Genomic DNA, 25,372 nt, shown 5'->3' on the forward strand with positions numbered 1-25,372 from the left:
CTGCATTGGCAGGCAGATTCTTAACCACTGCGCCACCAGGGAAGCCCCCACCATAGCTTTTCTAGTTACACTCATGAAGCCCAGTCCCATATAAATCAAAACTTTTTTCTACTTCCAAATAAAGCTTCTATCCAGGTCCAGAAAATTGCACTGGGAAGAGGGGGAGCTCTACTCAGTTGGATTCTCCTTGCTCCATCTCTGTCCTTTGTCCCCAAGACCACCACTCCCCCGGGATCCTGACCCCTCCAAGGTTGGGCAGGCCAGCAAAGATGACCGGAAATGGGCCAGGTGTTATAGGTGTCTGGCGTTGTTTTGCTGACTGTCAGTGCCCTTCTTGTGGTAGATGCCCAGCTGCTGGCTGACTCCTCTCTTGGGGGCACTTTTGTGGGTTCTGGGGGCCTCGGGCCCCAGCGTTTGCATTGTCCAATTCCCTGGTGCAGGAGACATTGTCACCTGTGTACTGTCGCAGCTTCCCTCTGCTCCTTTCCAGGGTTGCCCTTCCAGCTCTTCTCCTGGGCCCAGTCTCCCCAGGCGGGCACCTCGTGGGGCTCCCCTCTTGTGACCCTCAAGCCTGTCTCCTCTCCGTGGTTTCTGTTTGACCCCTGGATGAGCTCAGGATGCAGCTGCCCCTACTGCTGCCCTTGAACATCCTCCTGTTCCCAGGTGACATGTGTTGGGGTGTCCTGAGGACGCTCTTTGTAGATGCACCCCAGGTGGCCCTGGTGTAGGAAAGTCTGCATTTTTTTTGGCATCCAGCCAGGGAGAAAGGCCAGTGTCCTTCCTGACAGGCACTGCCCTCTCTGTGGGTGGGCCACCCGAAGCCCCTCACTCAGCTTTCTCACTCTTCAAATAAATCCTCCCCAGCCTGGGTCTCCAGCCTTCTTCTGTATAAGCTGGGGGGCCGCATGGGACGGTTCCCTTTCTCTCTCTGAGTCCTGAGGTGTGTCTTGTGCCTCTTTTAAGGTGTGGGTGCTTCTCACCAGTGTCCTCAGCCTTGGTTGGGTTTCCGCTGAAATTCCTGGGGAATAGACAAGTTCTGTTAACATTCCCTTCTGCACCTGCTCTTATTTAGTCCTTACAGTGCCCTCATCGGAAAGGGTTTTTCTCATCCCCACTTGACAGATGGGAAAACGGAGGCCCAGAGACAGCAACACAAAGAGTAGGACAGATAAACCTCTAATGCAGCGCCGCAGACTCCAAAGTCTCTGTCCTTCATGCCGCACTGACCCTTGTCACCCCCATGGGAGAGAAACAGAGGCTGGCGTACACCAGGCACTAATAAATACCTTAATGCTTATTGGCTGAGGGAGTGACTGGGACCGTCATCTCCAGCTGGTGGAGACTGAATGGGCCTGACCTTGCGGGGAGGCTGAGGCCTGGGCAGATGGAGGCCCCACTTAAGGCCTGTCTCTGCATTGGCTGGGCCCGCGGACCACCTGCCAGTTCCGCTTCTGCCACTGTCTTGCTTGGCTCTGGGAAGCAGCTCCTTGGCTGTGTTTTGGGGACACAGCTGTCCCCCGCCCCATAGCCTGGCGCATCTCCAGAGCTGGATGGCTCGTCTAGAAATGACATTGCATCTTGGCTGACAAAGCCAGCTGGAGAATCTCTTCTCTGGGACGGCCCTGGGACGCGAGGGACTGCAGGGCAGGAAGGCTGGCAGGGCTGGGCTGTGTCCAGCGTCCAGTGCTGGGAAGCTGCTCCTCCCTGTGGCTCGTGTTCGGGCCTGGCAGGAGCCCCAGCGACCAGAACTCCAGCCTTCCAGAAGTGGTGCGGTTCCTTCTGGACCCCCTGACCAGACCCCCCTCCTCCATGGCTCTGTCTGTGCTTCTGAGGTTCTGAGATTCAGGCTCCAGCTCCCCCCATGCCCCCACCCCCCGCACCCCTGCCCACTAACACCAGTCATAAACCTTGAACGCCTCCAAACCGCCCCTCTTCTCTTGGTCCGCTCTGTCCTGTCATGGCTCACGCCTTGCCGTCTATCTCTAGGACTGTCCGAAGAGCCACTGTCCTGGTCTCCATGTCTCCTTGCTTCCCCACCACGATCTGTTCTCCCCACACTGCCAGAGGGACACCACAGAAACTTCCCTGCTCGAAAGCCTTGCATGACTCCTTGGTGCCTCTGGAACTAAGTCTAACTCCTCATCCTGGCATTCAAGGCCCCTCATGAACGGCCCTGACATCCTTGGTAGCCTTATTCGATGTGGTTCTGCCATGCAGGTCCCTTCCTGATTCCCAGGAGGTGCCCTGTGCTCTCCACATCCGGGCTCTCCCTCTGTTCCCTCTACTCCCTTCTGTTCTCCATACGCCCGAATCGTTCTGGGCCTTCAAGGGAGGCTAGAGCTCCATCTCTCCATGGAGCCTTCCCTGACTGCTAGATCCAACCCTCTCTCCCCATCCTCGCCGCTCCTCAGCACTGTCTTCCTTGGGTCCTGGTTACTTATGCCCTGACCACCCCCTCCCAGCTGGGCCCAGGTTGGTTCCTATCTTTCTCAGCACTCCAGCCCGAAGCACAGTGTCAGGCACTTGGAGTGGGGTGGGGGTGATCAACTGCTTGCTGTGTGAATGGTTGAGTGACCAGCTATTTTCATTCATTCATTTATTCAACAAGTATTTCTTGAGTGCCTATAAAGGTGGCATGCTAGTTTAAATGCCACAGATATAGCAGTAGATAAAACAGACTAAATTATCTCTGTTTTTAGGGAGCTCCCATTCTAGTTGGGGGAGGTAGACAACAGGCAAGATATGTAAGTAAAATTCACAGTATTGTGAGTTATGGGATATTTAGGGGAACAGTGTTCCAAGCAAAGGGAACAGCAACTGTAAATGCCCTGAGGCAGGAGCGTATCTGCTGGGTTTAGGGAACAGCAAGAAGGGCACTGTGGTTAGCGTGGAATGAAAGGAGAAAGGGAAATGAGGACAGAGAGGTGGTGGGACAAGATGATGTAGGGCCATGTGGGCATTGGGTGGAGCTGGCTAAGAGCTGAGTTGAGGTTTTGTGCTGAGGCGTGGGTGGTCTGGCTTATGATTTTTGCATCTATTGAGATGGTCATGTAGTTTGTTCTTTATTTGATTAATATGGTATATTACATTGATTGATATTTGTATGTTTAACCAACCTTGCATTCCTGGGATAAACCCTCCCTTGGTCATGGTGTAAAATTATATTTATATGTTGCTGAATTTGGCTTGTTAGTATTTTTTTGAGGATCTTTGCATCTATATTCATAAGAAATTTTGGTCTGTAGTTTTCTTGTGATGTCTTTGTTTGGTCTCATCAAATGACTTGACAAGTGTTTCTTCCTCTTGTATTTTTTGGAAGAGTTTGTGAAGGATTTGTGTTAATTCATCTTTAGCCATTTGCTAGCATTCCCCATTGAAGCCATCTGGTTCTGAGCTTTTGTTTGTGGGAAGTTTTCTGATTACTGACTCAATATTGACTTATTATTGGTCAATTAAGGCTTTTTATTTCTTTTTAAGCCAGTTTTGGTGGTTTGCATCTTTCTAGGAATTTCATTCACAGTATTCCCTTATAATCTTTTTAATTTCTGTAAGGTCGATAATAATGTTCATTCTTGATTTTAGTAATTTGAGTCTTCTCTCTTTTTTTTGCTTGGTCAGTGTAACTAAAAGTTGGTCAGTTTTGCAGCCAACTTTGGTTGTATTGATTTTCTCTATTGTTTTTCTATTACTGACTTATGTTTAATGGAATCACTCTGACTTCTCTGTTGAAAATAGACTTCCCATGAGGGTGTGGGGTGCAGGAGCAGAAACAGCAGAGGTGGTAAGAAATGGTTGGATTATAGATATATTTTGAAGGTAGATCTATCAGAAGTTCCTGATGGATTCAGTGTGGGGTGTGAGAGAGAGAAGAGTCAAAGGTGAGTTCTAGGATATTAGCCTCTGTAGCTGGAAGGAGGGAGACGCCATTAACTGAGATAGGAAAGTAGGCAGGAACAGCGGCACTTGGGGAAAGATGAGCAGCTTGGTTTTGTACATTCTGAGTTTGTGGTGGGAGGTTGGCGTCCAAGTACAGGTGTTAGTAGAGTTGGATGCAGGAGTCTGGAGTCCGTGGGACATGACATCATCCCTAAAATTTCAGTGGGTGGGAACTGGCTGCAGTCTGCCGTGAAGGATTGTCATTAGGTGTGGGAGACCTATGGGGGTCAATATCAGAAAGGATGTCGAAAGGGGGCTGAGGAGTTGGCTTCTGTTCAAATTAGCTTCAAAATAGGAAGAATCACTTGAGTCTCTTCCATCCACCCATCCATCCCTCCTCCCATCCATCCATCCATCCGTTCACCTTCTCAGATTGTAGGAACCAAAGTTCTTCCTGTACTTTCTATGCCAGTCCTGGGGAGATTGATAGGCTCCAGGGGAAATTGATAGGGCTTCCTGGGAAGGCCCACAGGAATGTGGGTATGGGTACTGCTAGTGTGTGCATGCATCTAAGTGTGAATATATGCAGGTCTGTGAACATGAGTGCAGATATGTGTGCTTTTGTGTGAATACACCTCTGTGTCTGTACAGCCATGCTCTCTGTGTGCTGCATATACATGTAATTCATTCTATATATGCATAGTATGTATGAGTGTGTCCGTGTATGCTGTTTTGCATACATGTCTGTGCATGAGTGTGCACATGCACCAGTATCAGGGCAAGCAGATAATTGTGTGGGATGTGTGTGTACATGTGTGTCTGCAGCTGCATATAGCTTTCATCCAACTGCTGCTGGGCTGTAGCTGCATTGCGTGGGAAGGAAGGGTTTTTGGAGGCATCGTGGGCACGCCCGTCCCCAAATTTCCTGAAGTAGGGCCAAGTCGCGCTGTCTGTTTCATGGCAATAAGGTTTCCTGAGCGTATAAAATCTGGTCTGGGGCCTTCCGTGGGGGAGCCCGTTCCCTGGTGCCCACCTGCAGGAGCAGAGGGTTCCATCCCTTCCCTCCTTCCGCTCCCCTTGGCAGGGGAACTTGACTTCTTGGCTGTTAATTGGGATCCAGACACACACAGCAGGTCTTGGCTCACACCGTCGTCCTTGGCCTTCTTCCCAGGGCCGCTGCCCTTCAGAGGAGAAAGGGTTTGTACTCAGAGGAGGGACTGAGCCCAAGGCAGGAGCTCCATCATCACTTGTCTGGTAGCTGGAGGATATGGCTGAACATTGGCAATCCCCCCTTGGGTGGGCTTTGTGGTCCAGAGGGAGTAGCTGGAGTTGGGGGATGACATTGAGCATGCATTGAGGCATCTGAAAGACCTGGACCTCGTTCCCGCTTCTTCACCTACTAGCTGTGTGAGCTAGGGCAAGATCTTGACCTTGCTGAGAGTCAGTTTTCTCAGCTGTAAAATGGGAGTGCTCGTACTTTTCCCTTGGTTTCATTGAGGAGCTAAATGAACTTTTGGACCTGTTCTAGTTAGTATAGATATATAATGAAACTTAGTGGTTTGAAATAAGAAAAACACTTATTTTGCTCACAAATTTGCAGTTTGGGCAAGGTGGGGGGGTGGGGCTGACATATCTCTTTTCCACTTGGGGTTAACTGCGCAGAATCGGGGTGGGGGAACTGGATCGTCAAAGGCTGAGGGCTGCCTGATGGTTGATGCTGGCTGTTGGCTGAGACCTTAGCTGGAGCTACTGGCTAGAGCAGCTGCCTGTGACCTCCCCATGTGGCCTGAGCTTCCTTACAACATGGTGGCCGGCTTCCAAGGACTAGAGTCTTGAGAGAGCCAGGTGAAGCTGTGTTGCCTTTGATGACCTGCCCTTGAAAGTTACACAGCGTCACTTTCACTGCATTCTGTTCTTCACTTGAGCCACAACTTCTTACTCAGATTCGAGGGGAGAGAGAACGGATTCACTCTTTTTGGTGGAGACTAGCAGTGATCTGAAAGAGCAAGTGGAAATATTACAGTGACTGCTTTGGGAAAATACAGTCTGCTACATGCCCCAAGCGTTCCTCCTTCACTGAGCCCTGGGTCAGTGACATCTAACATTACGGGGAGGAGTGTCTGGGCATGTGGCCATGAAGCCTCACAGGTGTAACCCCACCCCCGCCCAAGGTGTCTCTGGTTCTGTGCTGCTCTTCCTGTTTCACAGGTGAGAAACCTGGGAGTGGGGGTCTTCACCCTCAAACCCTGCCGGGCTTCACGGGCCGAGGGAGCAGAGGTCTCAAGGAGCAGAGCCGAGGCCATGGTGAGGTGGCTGCGAGGCAGGTCCCAGCCAGGATGAGCAGAAATGTTCACTCACTTGTCAAATATTTCCCAAGCACCTCCTGTTTGCCAGGCACTGTTCTAGGCTTTGAGGATGATGCAGCATTGAACAAAACAGGCAAGAATATGTATGCAGTAGAATAAATGGTATGTTAGATGGGAATGAGCTCTGTGGAAAAGAACAGAGCAGGGAAAGTGGAGAAGAAGAGGGACTGGGCTGTGCAAGATGGTCAGGGAGGCCTCACGGAGGCGGTGATGCATCAGCAGCAACCTGAAGCAAGTGAGAGAAGGAGCCATGCGGATACAGGGGTGGAGTGGGGGAGAGCCCTCCATGCAGAGGGAAGAGCAAGTGCAAAGGTCCTGAGGGGGAAATCATGCTGGTCTCTTCTAGGAAACATGGTTGGAATGGGGTGAGCCGGGGTAGAGCAGAGGAGATGAGGTCAGAGGAATGGCGGGGTGGGGGGGGGTGGGGCACTGATTGTGTGGATCCCTGCACATAGAATGAACTTGGCTTCCAATTTAAGTGAAATGGGAAACCACTAGAGAATTTCTAGCACAGAAAGTGATGCTCTGACTGATGGTTTGTATCAGTCACCTATTGCTGAGTAACAAATCACCCTAAAACGTAGTGACTTAAGACAACGATTTATTATTTCTTATGATTCTGTGAGTTGGCTGGATGGTTTCTTGCCTGGTTTCACCTGTGCTCACTCCTGTGGCCGCCTTCACCTGGAAGACTGGGTGGGGTGGGACATCCAAGCTGGCCTCACTCGTGTCTGGCCGTCGGCTGGGGCTCCTCCATTCTCCTCCATGTGGCCTCTTGTCTTCCACTGGGTGAAACCGGTTACTTACATGGCGGTCTCAGGGCTGCATTCCAAGAAAGCAAAGTGGAAGCTGCAAAGTCTCTTAAGGCCTAGGCCAGGAACAGCACAGCATCACTTCTACCTTATTTTATTGGTTGAAGCAAGGTGGGAAACTGACCTGGTTTCACTGTGGGAAGGGACTGTACAAGGGTGTGAATACCAAGAAGCATGATTAATTGGGGGCTGTTTTGTAACTACCTACCATGTAGTTTACCAAGGTCTCTCTGGCTGCTGTGTTGATAATAGAATGAAAAAGGACAAAGACAAGAGACAGGGAAACCCATTAGGAGGCTTTCCAATATTATAGGCAAGAGATGCCTGTGGCTTGGATTGGGCTACTTATGGAGGAAGTGTGAAGAAGTGGTCAGATTCTGGGTATGTTTTGGAAGTAGAATCAACAGGATTTCCTGACGGGTTGGGTGTGGAGTGTGAGAGAAATGGATGAGTCGAGGGCAACTCCAGGGTTTTGGGCCTGAGCAATTGGAAACACGGAGTTGCCATTTACTGAGACGGAGAAGGCTGGAGGGAAGTACGGAGTTGTTGTTGGGTTTTTTATTTTTGGAAAGGGTGGGATTAGGAGTTCAATTTTAGACATGTTGAATTTGAGATGCCTTTTAGGACATTCAACTGCAGATGTTAAGAGGCAGTTGGAAATATATGAGTCTGGAGTTCAGGAGAGAGGTCTAGGCTGGTTATGTAAAGCCGTGAGACTGAATGAGATCAACAAAGGCCTGAGCTTGGATAGAAAAGAGAAGAGGACCAAGGATCACACTCTGGGGGACTCGACACGTCAAGGATATGGAAGCATCATGCTATCACAGTGAAATCAAGCGATGAGACCAACAATTCAATCCACCACACTCTATCAATGACCTTTCTATTTTTATTTGGGGGTAATTTAAAAAAAAAACAAAAACAAAACCAGAAAAGCACAAAGAAGAAGATAACAATTTTCCATTTTCTCATCCCCTAGAATCAGCTACTCTTAACATCTTGGCCTGTTTGCTTCTACTTTTGTGATGTGACCATCCTTCTATATGTGTCTCTGTATATAAACCCAGATTTATGTTTTTAGAAATACTTTTGTTAAACTGAGGTTATCTGGTAATTTTAAAAACAGATTTATTGAGATGAAATTCAGGTATCATTCAATTTAAAGTACAAAATTTAATGGTTTTTAGTATATTCACAGAGGTTTGCAATCAACACCACATCAGTTTTAGAACATTTTCATCACCTCAAAAAGAAACTTTATGAGACAATAGAATAAATGCATTTCTTGGGCTTCCTATAAAAAAAAAGAAACTTCATATTCATTATAAATCATTCACCATTTTCCCCTAACCATCCTCTATTCCAGCTCTAGGTAACTGCTAATCTGCTTTCTGCCTTTATAGATTTGCCTATTCTGGATATTTCATGTAAATAGAATCATATAGTGTTTAATTCATTTATATGAATTTACCTGAAGAAATTGAAGTGAAATCAAAGGACTTGGCTAACTTCAAGTTAATTTTAAAACTTTGGACTTATTGATGAATCCTGATCAGCTTTCTTATACCTCCACCTTCTCTCCCCAGTCTCCTGGTTTTTGTTAGTTATATTATTATTTTTACTTTTTCTAGATTTATAACACTCACAGTCTGTTCTCTCAATCCCAGATTTAAATAGATTCAATACTCATTCTCCATCTATTGCATAGATGCTCCATTCCTGAGTTCTTCATTTTGGTTCAACTCCTAACTGAGTAGATTTTGTGGTTAAATAGTTTTTAATCCATTCTGTCCTCCTTTCCAAACCAAAAAGGGCTAGAGAGGTGGTTTTCCTTTGGTTCATTTATGTTTGAGATTGTCTTCTCCTCTTTCCCTCTTTTCTTGAACAACAGTTCACTGGATATGGTATTCTTGGCTCACATTTTCTTCCTTTCATTACTTTGCAAACATTTGTTCCATTGTCTTTTCGTATCAAATATTGCTGTGAAGAATGAAGTTTAAAAAAATCTTTCATATCGATTCACTTTTTCATCTGGATACCTGAAGATTACATTATTTATTCTTGAAATTCAGTGGCTTAGGTAGTGTATTAGTTATCTCTTGCTGTGTAACAAATCATCCCCAAATGTAGTCGTTTAAGACAGCACACATTTATTATCTCACAGTTTCTGTGGGTCAGAAATCCAGGCATAGCTTAGTTGGGTCCTCTGCTTCATGGTCTCTTGTAGGCTTCAATCAAGGCGTTGGCCCAGGGTCTGTGGTCTCATGTGAAGTCTCAACTAGGGAGGGATCTGCTTCCAAGCTCACTCAGTGGTTGTGGGCCGCATTCAGATCCTTCTGCGATGTTGGATCGAGGGCCTCAACTCCTCATTGGCTATTGGCTGGAGTCTGCTCTCAGTTCCTTTGCTATGTTGGCTTCTTTCTTATGGCAGCTGCCTTCCTGAATATGTGTAGGCTGAGAAGGCAATAGAGGAGTCTATCAAGGGGAGTCATGGTCTTTTGTAACCTAATCACAGAAGTGGTATCCCATGAGTTTTGCTGTATTCTGCTCATTAGAAGCACATCCCTAGGTCCAGCTCACACCCAGGGTGAGATACAAGAGGCAGGGGTCTCTGGAGGCATGTTAGAAGCTGCTTGCAACAGCTAGGATATATCTCAATGCTAAATATTCTATATCATATAAAAGTTTGTTCATAACTGTTCTTATCTGCTGAATCAATACTGAGTATCCTCCTTCCCCCTCTCATCTCTTTGAATATTTCTTATGTTTGTTTATTTGTTGGGTTTGTTTTTTTTTTTTTACCTGCGTTGGATCATCTTCTGTGCTGGGACTAGGGTGAGGCCAGCAAGGCATAAGGGCACACAATTTAAGGAGGCACTCACTCCCAGGGGCTAACCCTACACTTGTGCAACCCAGAGACTGAGTACCTCCTTAAATTTGGTACCCTATGTGTCTCACTTGCCGTGCTCTAGTCCCAGCCCTGATCTACTTTACCTGTCTTTCATATCATTTACTTCTCTCTAAATGTTTTCTTCTTTTTCTTTTTTAAAGTTTTTTTTTTAATGTGGACCATTTTTTAAAGTCTTTATTGAATTTATTACAATATTGCTTCTGTTTTATGTTTTTGGTTTTTTTGTGTTTTTTTTGGCCACAAGCCATGTGGGATCTTAGCGCCCCGACCAGGGATCAAACCTGCACCCCCTGCATTGGAAGTCAAAGTCTTAACCACTGAACCACCAGGGAAGTCCCAATGTTTTCTTCTTTGTGTTTTTTAAAAATCAGTCAATCTGTGAGATTATCTCAAGCCTTTCTCTATATTGGTGATTCTACTTTGGTTGATGTCTATTCTGTTTCTGACTGTTTTTAATTTATTAGTTCTGTAATAATGTTGTTTATTGCTTTGCTCCTCCATTTATTCCCTTAAGTCTGCAGTATCCTTTTATATCTCATCCTATTGGGGGTTCATTTCATTTCATTTTTGAGCTCTTTCTTTATTGAATTACTATTCAATATAGTTTGAAACGATTATAAGGTATTTCCTTCTGCTCCTTCTCCTATCATCTGTCTTCTAGGTTGGGTTCTTTTGTCTTCCTTCCTCCTTTTCTCTCTTCTTCCTTCTCCACCTTTCCCCCTTTCCATTTCCTCTGTTTCTCCCTCCCTCCCTTCCTCCTCCTCCCTCCCTCTTCCGCCCTCCCCCTCCCTCCCTCTTCCTTTCTTTCGCCTTCTTTCTTTCTCTTTCTTTCTTTTTCTTTTCTTTTTCTTTCTTTCTTTCTTTCTTTCTTTCTTTCTTTCTTTCTTTCTTTCTTTCTTTTTCTTCCTTCCTTCCTTCCTTTCTTCTTTCTTTCTTTCTTTCCTCCCTCCCTCCCTCCCTCCCTCCCTTCCTTCTTTCTTTCTTCTCTCTCTTCCCTCCCTCCCTCTCTTCCTACCTCCTTCCCTCTCTCTCTCTCTCTCTGTTTTTTTGTGTTTTTTTGGTATGTTTGCATAGTTCACATACTGAGTGCTTTCTCCAGCCTGGGTGTGGGCAGCTCTGCTCTGATACTGAATTTGCTTTGATATAGTGTGGGTGACTCTTTATTTTCTTCTACTCTCTTCCTGCCTTCTTTGTGACTATTCTCTTCCCCAAAGGGTCTGCAGTTTGAGAGTTGAGTGTTAGGTATTCTGTCGCCTGAGGGAATTGCAGGGCTCAGGTAAGGCAGGAGGGGCTTTGTTAGAACACCTGGGCTCTGCTCTCTCTTCTGGGATTTAGGTAAATGCTCTATCACAGGGTTCATTGTACTTAATTACTGGGCCTTAGGCCCAGTAAAAAACAGTAAAAAATTACTGTTTTTAGGCCTTACGTGGAGTCAGTAACTGGAGTCATTTATTCACTTTCTCCACTTTTGCCCATTTCTCCCCAGCAGCTTTTCCCACTGGTTCTCAGTTAAGAGTGGAAACAAAGGACCCCTGCTCAGTTTATTTCCCTCTAGATGTTGGGGTTTTGGAGGATAGCTGTGGGGAGGGAGGAGCTGAGAAAGGTTATATTCTCTACTTTACTCCAGAATTATCTGGTTTTTTTGCCTTGGCTGCCAATATTTAATACTTACCTCATTAGACTTTTTTTTTCCTTTGGTGAAAAACGTTTCCCCCCACCCCCGACACTATCTTTTACTTTTGAGGGAAGGGAAGTCTATGGTGCAATTGCAGCCCTCCGTTTTTACACAGGAGTTGCCCCAGATGATCTTTAAGGCCCCTTCCAGCCCAAACTAGATCGTAGCTCTGAGTTCCCTACTGGCCCAAGGAGCAATGTGGCCACCATGACACAGAGCAGAGCCAGCTTGGCGGTCACTGAGGCCTTTACATCCGGGAAGGGATGCTGCCCTTCTCAGCCTTGGCGATTCCTGAGCAAGGACCAAAGATGGAGGCCCAGTATTTGCCGAGCCTGGTGCCCACAAGGGAGCCTTGCGTGATGGTTGGCAGGGAGCAGTCAGGATGTGTGTCCATTGTAGCTGTGGTCCGGGTCAGCTAAGGATTCCAGGGCTGGCTATGGGATCTGCTCTCACCCCTGGGTGGCCCAGACAGCTGGGCCTTGCAGGTGCCCCAGCTTGGGGGAATCTCTCCTACCACTTGGCCCTTGCGGGTTTTTTGGACAAGCCTATTTATTTATTTATTTAGGCTGCACCAGGTCTTAGTTGCTGCATGCGGGATCTTTAGTTGTGGCACACGAACTCTTAGTTGCGGCATGTGGGATCTAGTTCCTTGACCAGGGATCGAACCCAGGCCCCCTGCTTTGGGAGCAAGGAGTCTTAGCCACTGGACCACCAGGGAAGTCCCAGCCCTTTTGCTCTTGCGTCTTGGGCTGGAGTAACTGGGCCTTGCCAGAGGCTGCCTCCAAGGGGCTGAGAGAGGCCCACCTACCCTTCCTCTGAGGACCCCACTTCCCTGCCGGGATCTAGCAGGTGTCTCTTCTTGGATGGGCAGCAGAGCCTGCAGTATCAGCTGGGTTCTCCAGGAGGACTGGGGCTCAGTCCCCATCTGCCTGCCTACCAGGCTGCTGGGCCCTTGCTGGCCCGTGGGGGCTGGGCGGTACCCTTGTGCCCTAAAGACAGTCCCTGCAATTACAGGTTGGCAGGCCCAGGGGAGAAGCGTGCCAGGCGGCCCGGCAGCTTGCTGGTGGCCAGTCTGTGCCGGGCACCTGCATCCTGACTGGCTCAATCACACTGGGTGAAGAGTTGACCTGTGCAAGGGGAGGATTGGCCTTACCTCTGCCTGAGTCTCCACAAGCCCATGGGAGACATTTGCTTTCTCCCTACCTGGGAGCACCTAGAATCCATTCTTTGCAGTTCAGAGATCAGTTACTGCCCAGTTGGAAGACTGAGATGGACCAAAGTGAAGACACTGTCCCTTCCACTCCACAGGGGCTGAGCCTTCTCTGGGGCAGGTGCTCCAGCTTCCCTCCTGCTCCCTGCCCATGCCCACCTGTGCGTGCAGGTGTACGTGAGGAGGGTTGTCTATGTGTGTGAAGGTATGAGTGTGTGCATGTCCGAGTGCAGGTATGCACATGAGTGCAAAGGCAAGAGCATGTTTGTGTACATGTATACGTGTGTGTGTGTGCCCGTGTGATTGTGCACAACTTGCTGTCCACATTATAAGACCACAAGCATGCACATGTACACACTAAGCTGTTTTCCAGCAAGTTCTGTACCAGGGTCGTCAGCCGCCGTCTGTTTGGTTGGTACTCTCGCCACACATATTTTAATACTTAGAATGTCATCCCTGTTACCTGCTTATGTATGTGTCTTTGTGGTGTGTGAGTTTTCCGTGTGTGTCCCAGGTTATGGGTCTAGGTATGTGTGCATGGGTCTTGGAGCTCTTGTGTGTGTGTGTGAGGTCTTGAGGATGCACGTGTCTGTGCGTGCTTGTGTGGTTGTGTGTTATGTGAGTGCATGTGCGTGTGTCAGTGTGTGTGTGTGTGTGTGAGGTCTTGAGGATGCACGTGTCTGTGCGTGCTTGTGTGGTTGTGTGTTATGTGTGCATGTGCGTGTGTCAGTGTGTGTGTGTGTGTGAGGTCTTGAGGATGCACGTGTCTGTGCGTGCTTGTGTGGTTGTGTGTTATGTGAGTGCATGTGCGTGTGTCAGTGTGTGTGTGTGTGTGTGTGTGTGTGAGGTCTTGAGGATGCACGTGTCTGTGCGTGCTTGTGTGGTTGTGTGTTATGTGAGTGCATGTGCGTGTGTCAGTGTGTGTGTGTGTGTGTGTGTGTGTGAGGTCTTGAGGATGCACGTGTCTGTGCGTGCTTGTGTGGTTGTGTGTTATGTGAGTGCATGTGCGTGTGTCAGTGTGTGTGTGTGTGTCTGTGTGAGGTCTTGAGGATGCACGTGTCTGTGCGTGCTTGTGTGGTTGTGTGTTATGTGAGTGCATGTGTGTGTGTCAGTGTGTGTGTGTGTGTGTGTGAGGTCTTGAGGATGCACGTGTCTGTGCGTGCTTGTGTGGTTGTGTGTTATGTGAGTGCATGTGCGTGTGTCAGTGTGTGTGTGTGTGTGTGTGTGTGTGAGGTCTTGAGGATGCACGTGTCTGTGCGTGCTTGGGTGGTTGTGTGTTATGTGAGTGCATGTGCGTGTGTCAGTGTGTGTGTGTGTGTGTGTGTTTACGCCTCTCTGGCCGGGGTGACTAAAGCCAGAAATATGCATCATCACTGCCCCAACTCCAGGGGGAAATCCTCTTGAGTCTGAAATGGAAAGGCCAGGGGTTGAGGGGCTCCACGCTTCTCAGGCGGCATTCCCAGGCCCTATCACCCAGGGAGACGGAGTCAGGGTGCAGGGAACCATGAACAGGCACTAAGGGGACAAGGGCAGATTTCCCATTTCCCTTTCGGAAGTCCCCTCCGGGGCTGCTGTCAGGAGGGATGGTGGGGCCTGGGAAACTGGAGAGGCGGAGGGAGGGGGGAGGCCTGGACCAGGCCAGCAGCAGTGGCCGGGAGGAGGGGGCGGATCTGAGGGACATTTAGGATGCAGAAGGGACAGGAATCGGTGTCTGGAGGGGTGCGAAGGTGAGCACGGCATGTAGGAGCCCCCCGCCTCCCCCGTTCCGTGTCTGGCCGCTTGGGCAGCTTGCGGGCGGCCAGTCTGTGGGTGAGGCCTGTATCCTGGCTACCTCAAGCACCCTGGGCGAGGACAGTAACGTGGGGGCCAGGAGGAGAGAGCAGGTTTGGGGACCTGGTCAGTGCGAGGGGCCTGTGGCCGTGCAGAAGAGGGCGTCCAGGGGGGCTGAGGGGCCCGTGTGGGAGGAACTTTGAACAGTCTGCTGGCTACATTCTTCATGTGACTTAACTTCAGACCAGGACCCTTCTTGTTTGTTTTGTTTTTTAATTGCGGAACGCAAGTCTGCATTAGTTGTGGAGGCCGCGGGCTTCTCAGACCCGATTTGCACGCAGCCTGTGGGACCCACTGAAGTTATCTCGCAGCTTTAAAAGCAAAGGCTGTTGGTGGTGGAGGGGGCTGCCGGGGCGCTGGGCCACCCCATCGTTGTAGCGCTGGGGAAACCAAGGCGCAGAGGGTGGTGACCTCCAAGGGTGGCCCCACATGGCCAGGTCACACCTCTTTGATGGGGTGTCCCTCCAGGGGGGTCACACCTCTTTGATGGGGTGTCCCTCCTTGAGCCCAGGCAGCCGCCTCGGGAGACTCTGTAATTACGGGATTAGGAGGTGGCCTCTCCCCAGCTGGGCCTTTCGCCCCTCAAAGCCTCCGCATGGAGGCGGGGATTTGGTGGCTTGGGGTGGGTTTCCAGGTGTGTCTGAGGAAACCTGGCATCCTCAGGCAGCTTGTTTAGCCTGAAAGGCCCCATTGTGGCTGCAGCCTCCCTCTGATCGGCCCTATTTTGGGGTCAGGATCCACCCTGCTCCAGCTGGAGGAAGGAAAAGGTGTATTTCAGCATGTCCCGTGGGTGTGGGGCAGCAGCGGGGAGACCGCAGCACCCGCAGAGAGCAGGCACCGTGTGGCTGGCCCCCCCGGCTATGGAGGGTAGGACGCCTTTGAGCTGGAAGTGGGAGGAGGGCAGTGGCCTGGCAGTCCTGGTGGAGGTGGGAGTCGAGGGAAGGATGGGTGTGAGCTGCCCTCACGTTGGTCCCAGGAGGCTAGGTTGGCAGACCTGTGGGGCTGGAATGCGGGTCTGCAGCCTGCCTGGGCCCCGCCTAAGGCTCGCCAGCTGGCCACTTCCTGATTCCCACCCCTGTGGGTGCCCAGCCCTGGGCCCAGAGGGAGGCCCGCCCGGCCCTCAAGCGTTCCCCAGTCTGTGGAGGGCCAAGGGCTGGTGAGACTGGGAGAAGACACCCGCTGCTCCCCCTCCCCAGTGGGTCCTGCCGTCCCTCCCTCCGCAGCCCTGGGCCACACTCCTGCCCACCCAGCCTGGTGGGCGCCTTCCAGCCTCCTCGCCCCTGCTTACTAGGGTTCTCTGCCTGGCACGGCCTTGGGGCTCTTCTAGACCCATGCTGATCCTGCCCATCCTTCGGGGCTCTGCTCAATGCCACCTCCACCTGGAAGCCCTCCCCATCCTGGGCTTTCCTCTGACTTCCCTCGTGCCGGCCTCGCCCAGCACTGTGGTCGCTGGGGCCTCTCGGAGTCTCCCCCCGACCTCACCGACAGCTTTCTGTCCCTCACCTGGCCGCAGGGGAGAGGGGCTCACCAGAAAGTGGCTTGATGTGTGACCCTGGGCCTGAGTCTTCTCATTTGTGGAGTGGATGTAATGATATGCGTCTTAGGAGGCGGCTGAGAGTTGGATGGGTGACAGAAGTGGACGTGCCTGGCGCGCAGTCAGTGTGCAGGCAGTGGCCCTTTGGTTCCTCTGTCCTGGGTGCTCGTGGGCCTTTGGGATCCAGAGCCTGGGCTGCCCCAGGCACAGCCCCGTGACTCCAGGAATGACGAATTCCACTCCAGCAATAAGCCCTTAGAAGCTCTGACAAATGAGACTTTTCCCCTCCTTCTTGCTGCTTCATTAAACTCTTCTTGAGAGAGTGGAATGAGGATTGTCCTAATCCTTTGGCACGAGGTAGGGGGTTCAGGGAGCTGGGAGAGACAGGCACACAGCGGCCTCCAGATAGCGAGGCAGAGGGTGGGCACACAAGGTTATCCCAGCCCCACAGGTGCCCGGGGTGGGGGTGGGCGCTGGACGGCGGCCGGAAGCCTCGTGTTTCAGGATGGCTTTGCCCTGGGCCAGCTGGCAACCTCAGACAAGCCCTGGCCCTGACCCGGGCACAGTTTACCGTCTCAGCCTTGCTCACCTCCCGGTGCTGCTCTCGGGGTCTGGGAAGGGGAAGGCCTGGGAGGGGCTGTTGACAGGAGGCCTGGACTGGGCAGTCTGGCTGGCATGCAGTAGGCACCTCCTTAGTGTACACTGGCCTTAGGGGAACAAGGGGGAGGCTGGGCAAGCCCTGGGCCGTTCTCCTCTGTTTCCACCTTTATTTATTTATTTATAAAAAATATTTTATTTATTATTTATTTTATTTATTTATTTTGGATGTGCCGGGGCTTAGTTGCGGCACATGGGATCTTTAGTTGCAGCATGTGGACTTGTTAGTCGCAGCATGTGGACTCTTCGTTGCAGCATGCCTGCAGGATCTAGTTCCCCGACCAGGGATTGAACCCGGGCCCCCTGCATTGGGAGCGCGGAGTCTTACCCACTGGACCACCAGGGAAGTGCCTGTTTCTCCACCTTTAAACGTGGCCTGGGAGTCCTGGCTGCCTCCCTGGGTGACCTCAGTGGCTAGACCCTGGGGGCCGTCCATCAGGGGGAGTGCTCTTCCCAGGCCCAGGCCCTGGCACTCCTCTCTGGGTCACGGCTGCCATTCTGCCCAGATGGGAATGTCTACCTACTCTGGAGGCTGCCGCAACTGGGAAAACAGTTGCAAACCTCACCCACCCCAGTAAGTCTCGATGGGTCCTTCCTCTGGGCAGCCTCAGGAAGAAGGCTGTTTCTTCTGGGAAGAAACAGCGTGGGGAGGGGCTGGTGACTGAGATCCAGGGAGCCTCATCCCGGCCACCCTTTATTCACAGGTGTTCCTGGCCCTTGGGGAGCTGCTCCTGTCCTGCAACTGGGCGGTGGTTGCTGACATCTTGCTGGTAGGTGTGGGAGTCGGAACGGAGGGCTGGTCCTGGGGCCTCTTGAGCAGGGGCAGCTGGAGTCTGTCCTGCTCAGGGCTGGACTTCTGCTGTGGAGTGGCCTAGAGGTCAGGAGGGGCTTCAGAGACCATGGGGTAGGGGACCAAGGTCAATGAACAGTCACCTTGGACCAGGGGCCTCCCTGACAGTCTCAGACATATCCTTTGACCATCACTCCCATTTTGTAGATGAGCAAATGGAGGCTCAGAGAGGGCAGGTGCCTGAACCAAGGTCACACAGCCTGCAGAGGCACTGAGCCAAGACTGGGGCCCGGGCTTTTTGACTCCAGGCCTCCCTCCCTCTTTCTTGACTGCACTTCTCAGCAAGCAGGTTCCTTGGCCTCCACTCTGGTTGTGCAGACAGGGATGCTGGACTTCAGGGCCACTGAGACCAGGTGGGTCCAGGCCACCCCAGCTCCCATATCATGGGCTGCAAGGCAAGGGGCCGGCTCAGGCTATAATGAGGGCTGATGCTATCCTGACCCCATGACTGCTAGGTCCAGAGTCTAGCAGGACCCTCCCTGAGCCTCACACTCTCCGTCCAGCCTCCCTGCCTCCTTCTAGGAGATGTGCCGGGATATTTTTTGAACACTGAAGGGCTGTGCCCTTGTGGATTACACAGGGTCCCAGACCTGGGGACACCCCAAGAGCCCTCTTCCTGCCTCCTGGCAGTCCAGGGCTGGGTGGGCATGAGGGAACCAGAGCAGCTTGCAGTCGGCTGAGAACTGTCCTGAAGGGGGGTCTAGTGCAGGGGCACGAACCTGGATTCAGGAAACAGACTTGGGTTTCAGCCCTGCTTCTGCCACCTACTAGCTGTGTGTGACCTAGGCAAGTCATTTTGTGTCGCCGAACCTCAGATTCCCTGTGTGGAAAATGGGGATGAAAATACCTCCTGGATTATTGTGAGGGTGAAATGAGATTATCCATGTAAAGCTTTTGCCCTGTGCCTGGCACAGAGAATGCTGGCTGGGATTCTGATAGCAAGTCAGCGGTTCCTACTTTCTCATCTTCCATCTCCCAGAGAAATCCTGGCGTCCTGGAATCTGAGTCTGAAAGAGCTGTGGGCAAGTGTAGTCATTTAATTAGCCAACAAAACCTGCTTGAATACTGCTATGGATGGGAGGCTCACTGTGTGTCTGATGCTCTGGCCCTCTTCTTGGCACAGGCTCAGTGGATGTAGACAGGGCTGTCCTGTCTTTGACTCCTGGGTGGGTGTATCAGCTGCAGGGCTGGCGGGTCTTCTCTTTTCCTCCCTCCAGGCAGGAGACTTGGGCTCCATCCCAGACTCAGCCATAGACCTGCTGAACGGCCTTGGGCCTCAGTTTCCTTGTCTATAAAAAGGGGTAATCATAACCAGCCTGGCGGGGTAAGCAAGATAGCCTGAAGGGAAGCCCTCGGTATATGGAATCGTGCTGGCAAATGTCCTTTTTTTTTTTGTTTTGGCCGAGCTGCGCAGTACGTGGCACCTTACTTCTCCGATCAGGGATTGAACCCGTGTCCCCTGCATTGGAAGTGTGGAACCGCTAGGGAAGTCCCAGGCGAACGTTGTCTTGAGTGGGGCTGCCCACTTGTCCTCTGAATCCTGCCCCCTGCAGCTTCCTCCACGTCCCCACCCCCCGCCTGCTCCCTGCTCCACATGGCAGCGCTGCAGATATGTGAAGACTGCGCCCGTGTGTCCCCCACCCCCCGTCCACCGTGTCTGTGTTTGCAGATGATTAACCTGGCAGAGCCAGGCTCTTTGTAGAGCTCTGTGTGGGCTGGGGGCAGGAGAGGAGGGGTGAGGGGGCCAGTCAGCCATAGTCTGAGCCATCTGGGTCTGCTGGCGAGCTGGCTGGCACTGCGCAGGGGGCCGGGCTGGACATGATCCAGCCTACGGAGTGCTCCCCCATGGTCCTCCTCTGGCTTGGAGGCCTCCAGCCCCTAAAGCTTAGTGGGGCCTGTCATCCCAGGAAGGCTTCTAGCCCCCCTTCCCCTGCCTCCCCACCTTCCCAAAGGCCCTCAGTGGAGGACAGCCTTGTGACACTTTGGTGGCCGGAGCTGGACCAGTCCCTGCGGTTCTTGGAGCTCAGTCCCCTGACAGAGAGAGGGGGAAGGCTCCGGGGGGGAGTGGTCTCCGGCAGTGGGGGGCTCCCAGCTGTGGGGTGGAGGGCAGACAGACGGCAGCGGGGGGGCAGGGTGCGGAAGGGTGGGAGGTGACGTGACCTGGAGCGTAAGAAGCTGCGCAGGGGAGAGAGGAGAGAGGGGGTGGTAGCTGGAGTTGGCAGGTCACAGGTAGCTGGGGTTGCTTTTCTAGAGGTGAGGCAGGAGCAGGCTCCAGGGGGCCGGAGGGGAGAGGGGTGGAGAGAGGCCAGCAGGGGGTGGGATGGGGCTGGGGAGGAAGCAGCCTGGAGCAAGGCAGGGGCAGGAAGTGCAGGGAGGTCCCTGCTGGCTGCCCTTGCTCCGGAAGCGCAGAAGGTGAGAGGGCAGCAGAGCCCAGGAGCCAGGATTCTGGAACCGTCCCCCTGCTTCCACTCCCAGCCCTGCGCCTCTCTGGCTGGCCTTGGTTTGCTCAAGTGTGCAGTAGGTAGAAAGGTGGTACCTACCTACCAGTTAACGCCCAGGCTACGCGGGCAGAGTGAGCTGAGCCCGTATCACGCACGTTCCTGAGGGGTTGCTGTGGGCTCCGTGGGCCCCATGTCAGTCCTGCCTCAGGGACACGGCTCTCTTTGATCTGCTTATCCACAAGGAGGAGAATCCAGATTCTCTCTGGGGAAGAGATCTCAGGGGCTCTTCAGTGGTTCTCAAACTTCACTGAGCATAAGAATCAGGTTTGGGGGAGCTTGTTACGAATTCAGCTTCCAGGCCCTCTGTCTTCAGAGTCTGATTCAGTTGGGTCTACGCTGGGTCGAGGGATCTACATTGCTCTCGAATGTCCTGCGTGATCCTGGTAGAGCTTTCCTCAGAACACACTGGAGAACACTGGTCTAGTGGGGCCAGCTCCCCAGCTCGTGAAGCCTCTGCGAAATTCTGACTAGTGTAGTCCCTCCCCTTGTTCACCTACTCTCTGACGGGGAGCTCACTCTCTGTACGCTGGGAAGCCCTTACCTCCTGGTGGGTCAGTTAATAAAAAGGAGCTTGGCTCGTCACAGCCAAGACCCACCTCCGGCAACCTCCCCCTGCCCGGCGGGTCCTCGGAGCGCCTTGCTTCCTGGAAGGCTGGAGAGTGTGTCTCCCCAGATGAGCTCCCTGCTTCCCCAGACCTACTGATGGGGTCTCTGGCTCCCTCCCCAGCCTGCTGTCTGTCTGGGCCCCGCTCCAGCTTACCCACCGCCAGCCGTGGGTAGTAGGGTAGAAGGGGGACTCGCTCCAGGTCTGTCCTACAGGGTGCTGGAAATCCGCCACCAGGCTCACCTCCCACCTCCTCAGCACATCGCCACGCCCTCCCCCTGCGGGGTCCTCACCCTCCTGTTCTCCCTCTGTCCGGTCTCCGTGCTTCCCTGCCCTGCCTGCTGCCCCTAGGTAGCTGTCTGCTCACTTGTCTGTCTCACCCTCCCAGGGGTGTCTGGGTGGGAGGGCTGAGTGGGGAACGTGAGGCAGGCCGCCAAGGAGTCTGCACCTGGTGACTGGTGCAGGAACCGGTGACCGACTTTCCGCACTCCCTGATGCACGCCCTTGACTGGCGCTGGTTATGCCCCTGGGTATAAAGGCAACAGCTCTTCTAAGAAGGGCGAGTCAAAAACAGAGGGGTTTTTGTCTCGGAATAGAGTGAGCCTGGAGTTTGGGGAACCCAAAAGCCTCTAAACTTCTAAAATTACCTGCTGGGCTCTCCAGCTGCTGGTGGGGCCCAGCCTTGGCCCCTGGCTACATGGAGACCCCGGGGACCCAGAACATGCAGGGGGAGACCTACCTCTCCCGCCACTGGCATCAGGGGCTGGTCCAGGTCCCGCAGGCTGGAGTTCCTGGGAGGGGAGGAAGGGAGGGTCCAACCAGCCCCTGCATGGACTTTTCTGGACACTCAGAGTCCATCTTCGAGGAGGCCCTGCCCTTCTGCCCAGAACCACCGGTGAGTAATCACATAATTATGGGGTGAGAAGGAAGCACTTGGGGAAGGTGCAAAGCTGTGGTCAGTTCCTTCTCAGGCTTGTTGGCAGGTCCAGGTGATGGGTGGGAGGCCTGGCCTCTCTCACCACCTGTACAGAGTTGCTCAGCGCCGGTGACTCCGGGACCAGCCGGTCACCCTCAAGAGTGACTCTCGCTGCTCTGCCCTGCCCACCCGCAAACCCCTCTCTCCAGTCCCCGGGCTCTGGCCTTCACACCTTGGCTCACACCGTCCCCTGTCTGGAGTTCCCTTCCCTGCTCTCGCTGCCAGTTACCAGTTTTCGGGGCTAGGGGTGAGCTTGTCCTCTTGGTTCTTCTCACTGTTTTCCAAATGTTCTATAAAAAATGCGTAAATATTGCTGGAAGTTTCCTCCTTGCTTCTAACAGCAGGATGGTCAAAGGTCAGACCCTGGAGAAGAAGGCCCGGCATCAAATCTCAGCCCTGCTATTTCCTGGCTGGGTGACCCTGGGCAAGTTACTCTCTCTGTGGAGGGTTTCGTCATCTGTAATATGTGGATAGTAATCGTATCTCCCTCATGGGTTGGTTGAGTGGATATATAAAATATATATATGTATATGAGATATAGAAAATGCATACAAGAAGCATTTAATAAATGTTAATAATTATTATAATAATAATTATTATCATTGTTATTATTCTCTGGTGGGCCCAGATTATAGACAACTAGGCCTTGGGGCTAAGGCTCTGGGGTGGGAAGTTTCCCTGTGGCTGCCCTGTTGGGACTGTGGGACCGTGTGGCTTCTGCTTGAACCTCCTGCCTCCCTCCCCTCCCTTGCTGCAGCCCTGGGTTCTGGCAGGGCCTCTCCTGAGACCAGTCTCCAAGATGGTTCTACTTGACTTATTTAGTTGGCAAACTTTGAGCTAGTCCCCTCTGTGCCTGGTGCCTTGCTGAACCCCAGGGACCCCAAGAGAACTTAGGCAGGAGCTTTGCTGCTGGACAATGTAAGGGTAAGGGGAGGAGGACCATGAACCCTTCCAGCTGAGGGGGATGTGCCTTCAGTTAGGGGTGCACACGAGCTGGGGGAGCTCAGCGCAGGCACCTGAACTCTGGGAAGGCTTCACAGGGGAGGTGACCCAAAGGTCAGTCCTGAAGGACGAATGGGGATGCTCCAGCTGGACCAGAGAGGGGAAGGCTTGCCAAGCAGAGGGCACAGCATGTTCAAATGCCTGGAAGCTTTCTGCCCCTTAGAATCATAGGGCATTATTTCAGCCTGATGTCCTCCAGGTATCAGATGAGGAACGATAATGAAAGTAACCCTTTATGTAGGTACTATTATTATCCCCATATGGGGATGAGGAGGCTGAGGCACAGAAGGGTGAAGTGACTTGCCCAAAGTCACACGGCTAGTGAGTGGGGGGTGTGGGATTGGAACCCAGACAATCTGACTCCGGAATTCATATTCTTAACCTCCCAAGTGGGCCTTTTCAGCAAGGCTGCCTTTGTTCTCTGCCCAGAGGGGCTTCTTGAGATGGGGGCTGAGCCCTCCACACCACCCCGCCCAGGTGCCCACACGTGCAGGTGCCTAGCTGTGCACCCGCTCTTCACCCCACAGCCCACACTACTGCCTTCTGGGCCCCTGAGCTGGGACACACCTGCCCCATCACTGTCATCACAGCCATGCCTGGTCGCCCTGATTTAACAGCAAACCCTCAAGAGGGGTGGCCTTCATCAGGGGCCTGGCAGCTCCATCCCAGGGGACCAGGGAGCCTTCCTGAGCCTCCAAGCGACCTGATGCCTCAGTGATGGGGCTTCAGGCATTGGGGTCGTTGACCCCCTGCCATCCCACTCTCTTGGCCAGCCTGTCACCCCGCCAGGCTGGTCCTTGGCAGCCGGGGGACAGAAGAGGGCGTGAGGGGACACCTACTCCTTGCCCTCGCTTGGGGAGCTCCCTTGGTGCTTCTGTGTTTTGCAGTCCGTGGTGGTACCCAGGTGCCGGGGGACAGCGGAGGCGCTTCAGATCACAGTGGGCCACATCCTGGGAGATGCCGGCAGCCCCTACCTCACTGGACTTGTAAGGCTGGGTGGATGGCGGGCCTCCAGGGAGGAAGTGCACCTGAAGGCCTGGAGGCTGGTCTGGTGGGCCCGACAGACCCAGCCTGTCTCCTCTGCAGATCTCCAGCGCCCTGCGGGCCGGGCGTCCCGACTCCTACCTGCAGCGCTTCCTCAGCCTTCAGCAGAGCTTCCTGTGCTGCGCCTTCGTTATCGCCCTGGGTGGCGGCTGCTTCCTGCTGACTGCACTGCACCTGGAGAGAGACCAGGCCCAGGCCCGGCAGCCGGGCACAGGTACCCCTGCCGCCTTGCACCCATGCCAGGCTCAGGGCTGACCCTATAGGAGCAAGGATCACCACCCACCCGCTGAGCCCCTGGCTAGTTTATTTATTTGTTCATTCATTCATTCATTCACCCGTAGTTATTACGTCCCTGCTATGTGCCAGGCAAGGTTGCAGATGCTGGGGCGTGAACACCAAGTCCGAGCCCCCATGAAGCGAAACAAACAAGAAACAAACAGAAGAAGTCAAAGATAGAGTATGTTCAAGGTGATACGTGCTACGGAGAGACATAAAGCAGGAAAGTGGGGAGAGAGGAACAGGTCGGGGCAGGGTGCAGTTTTTGAAAAAGGTGGTCAGAGAGGTCCGCACTGCGCGGGGACTGAGTCATGCAGCTATCTGGGGGAAGGTGCTCCTGGCAGGGGGAAAAGCTAGTGCAAAGGCCCCGAGGTAGGAATGGACCTGATGTGTTTGAGGACTGGCAAGGAGGCCAGTGTGGCTGGAGCAGGAGCAAGGGGGCCAGTGGTTGGGACGAGGGTGACAGTAATGGGACCAGAGCATGGGGGCTTTGGGGGCCTTTGTAGGGACTGAGGCCTTACACAGAGTGAGGTGGGAGCCGCTTTCTGGTTTCCAGTGCCCAAGCCCCAAGGTGTCTGATTTACGTCCTAAAAGCACCACCCTGGTGCTGCTGTGTTGAGAACAGACTGTAGGGGGTTAGTGTTGAAGCAGAGAGGCCACAGGAGGCCCTGCAGCCGTCAGGGGAGGGCGGCGGGGCCGGGACCATGGTGGTGGCGTTGAGGGCGGGGAGGACGGGTCGGATCTGGAATTTATTGTGAAAACGGAAGCTAGAGGATTTCGTGACAGACTGTGCCCAGGCCTCGTCCCCAAACACCTCTGCTGCCTCTGGGGCTGGCTGAGCGATTTCTTCCCACAGGGATCCCCGACAGCCAGGACGTGAACAGCAAGGCCGTGGAGAGCGAACGGCTGCTTCCTAGCACAGGTGCCTCCCCAGAGGACCCCTGAGGCCCCTGCCCTGCAGCGAGGAGGCCCCACCCACCCTGCTCGCACCCTTCTGGGCGGCCTCCACTGTATCAGTGCCTCTGCCCACCTTTGACTGCGGCTCCGGGACCCTGGCCAAGCTGCACCTGCCACTTCTTCGCTCCCAGCTAGAGAGCTGGCAGCGCCTGTGGCTGGGCTGGGAATTGAGCTGTCAGCACCCTCGGTGGGAGGCCTGAGCCCGTGCCTGCACCCAGCACGAGGCCACGCCAGCCCGGGGTCCTCAGCCTGGCTGCCAGCGGGCCCGATTAAAGTGTGGCCAGTACAAAG

At 53.0% G+C, this 25,372-nt stretch overlaps 1 protein-coding gene across 1 annotated transcript in view; it reads left to right on the forward strand.

The window, feature by feature from the left end:
* Positions 1-25,372, forward strand: part of SPNS3 (SPNS lysolipid transporter 3, sphingosine-1-phosphate (putative)) — a 41,057-nt gene extending 15,685 nt beyond the window's left edge. The window contains 4 exon segments of the mRNA XM_059907135.1: positions 17,576-17,641; positions 23,692-23,790; positions 23,891-24,062; positions 24,981-25,372. Of these exon segments, the coding sequence (XP_059763118.1) occupies positions 17,576-17,641; positions 23,692-23,790; positions 23,891-24,062; positions 24,981-25,069 (426 nt within the window). The 3' untranslated portion in view covers positions 25,070-25,372.

This window comes from Balaenoptera ricei, chromosome 20 (assembly GCF_028023285.1).
Source record: "Balaenoptera ricei isolate mBalRic1 chromosome 20, mBalRic1.hap2, whole genome shotgun sequence".
Classification (NCBI taxonomy): Eukaryota; Metazoa; Chordata; class Mammalia; order Artiodactyla; family Balaenopteridae; genus Balaenoptera; species Balaenoptera ricei.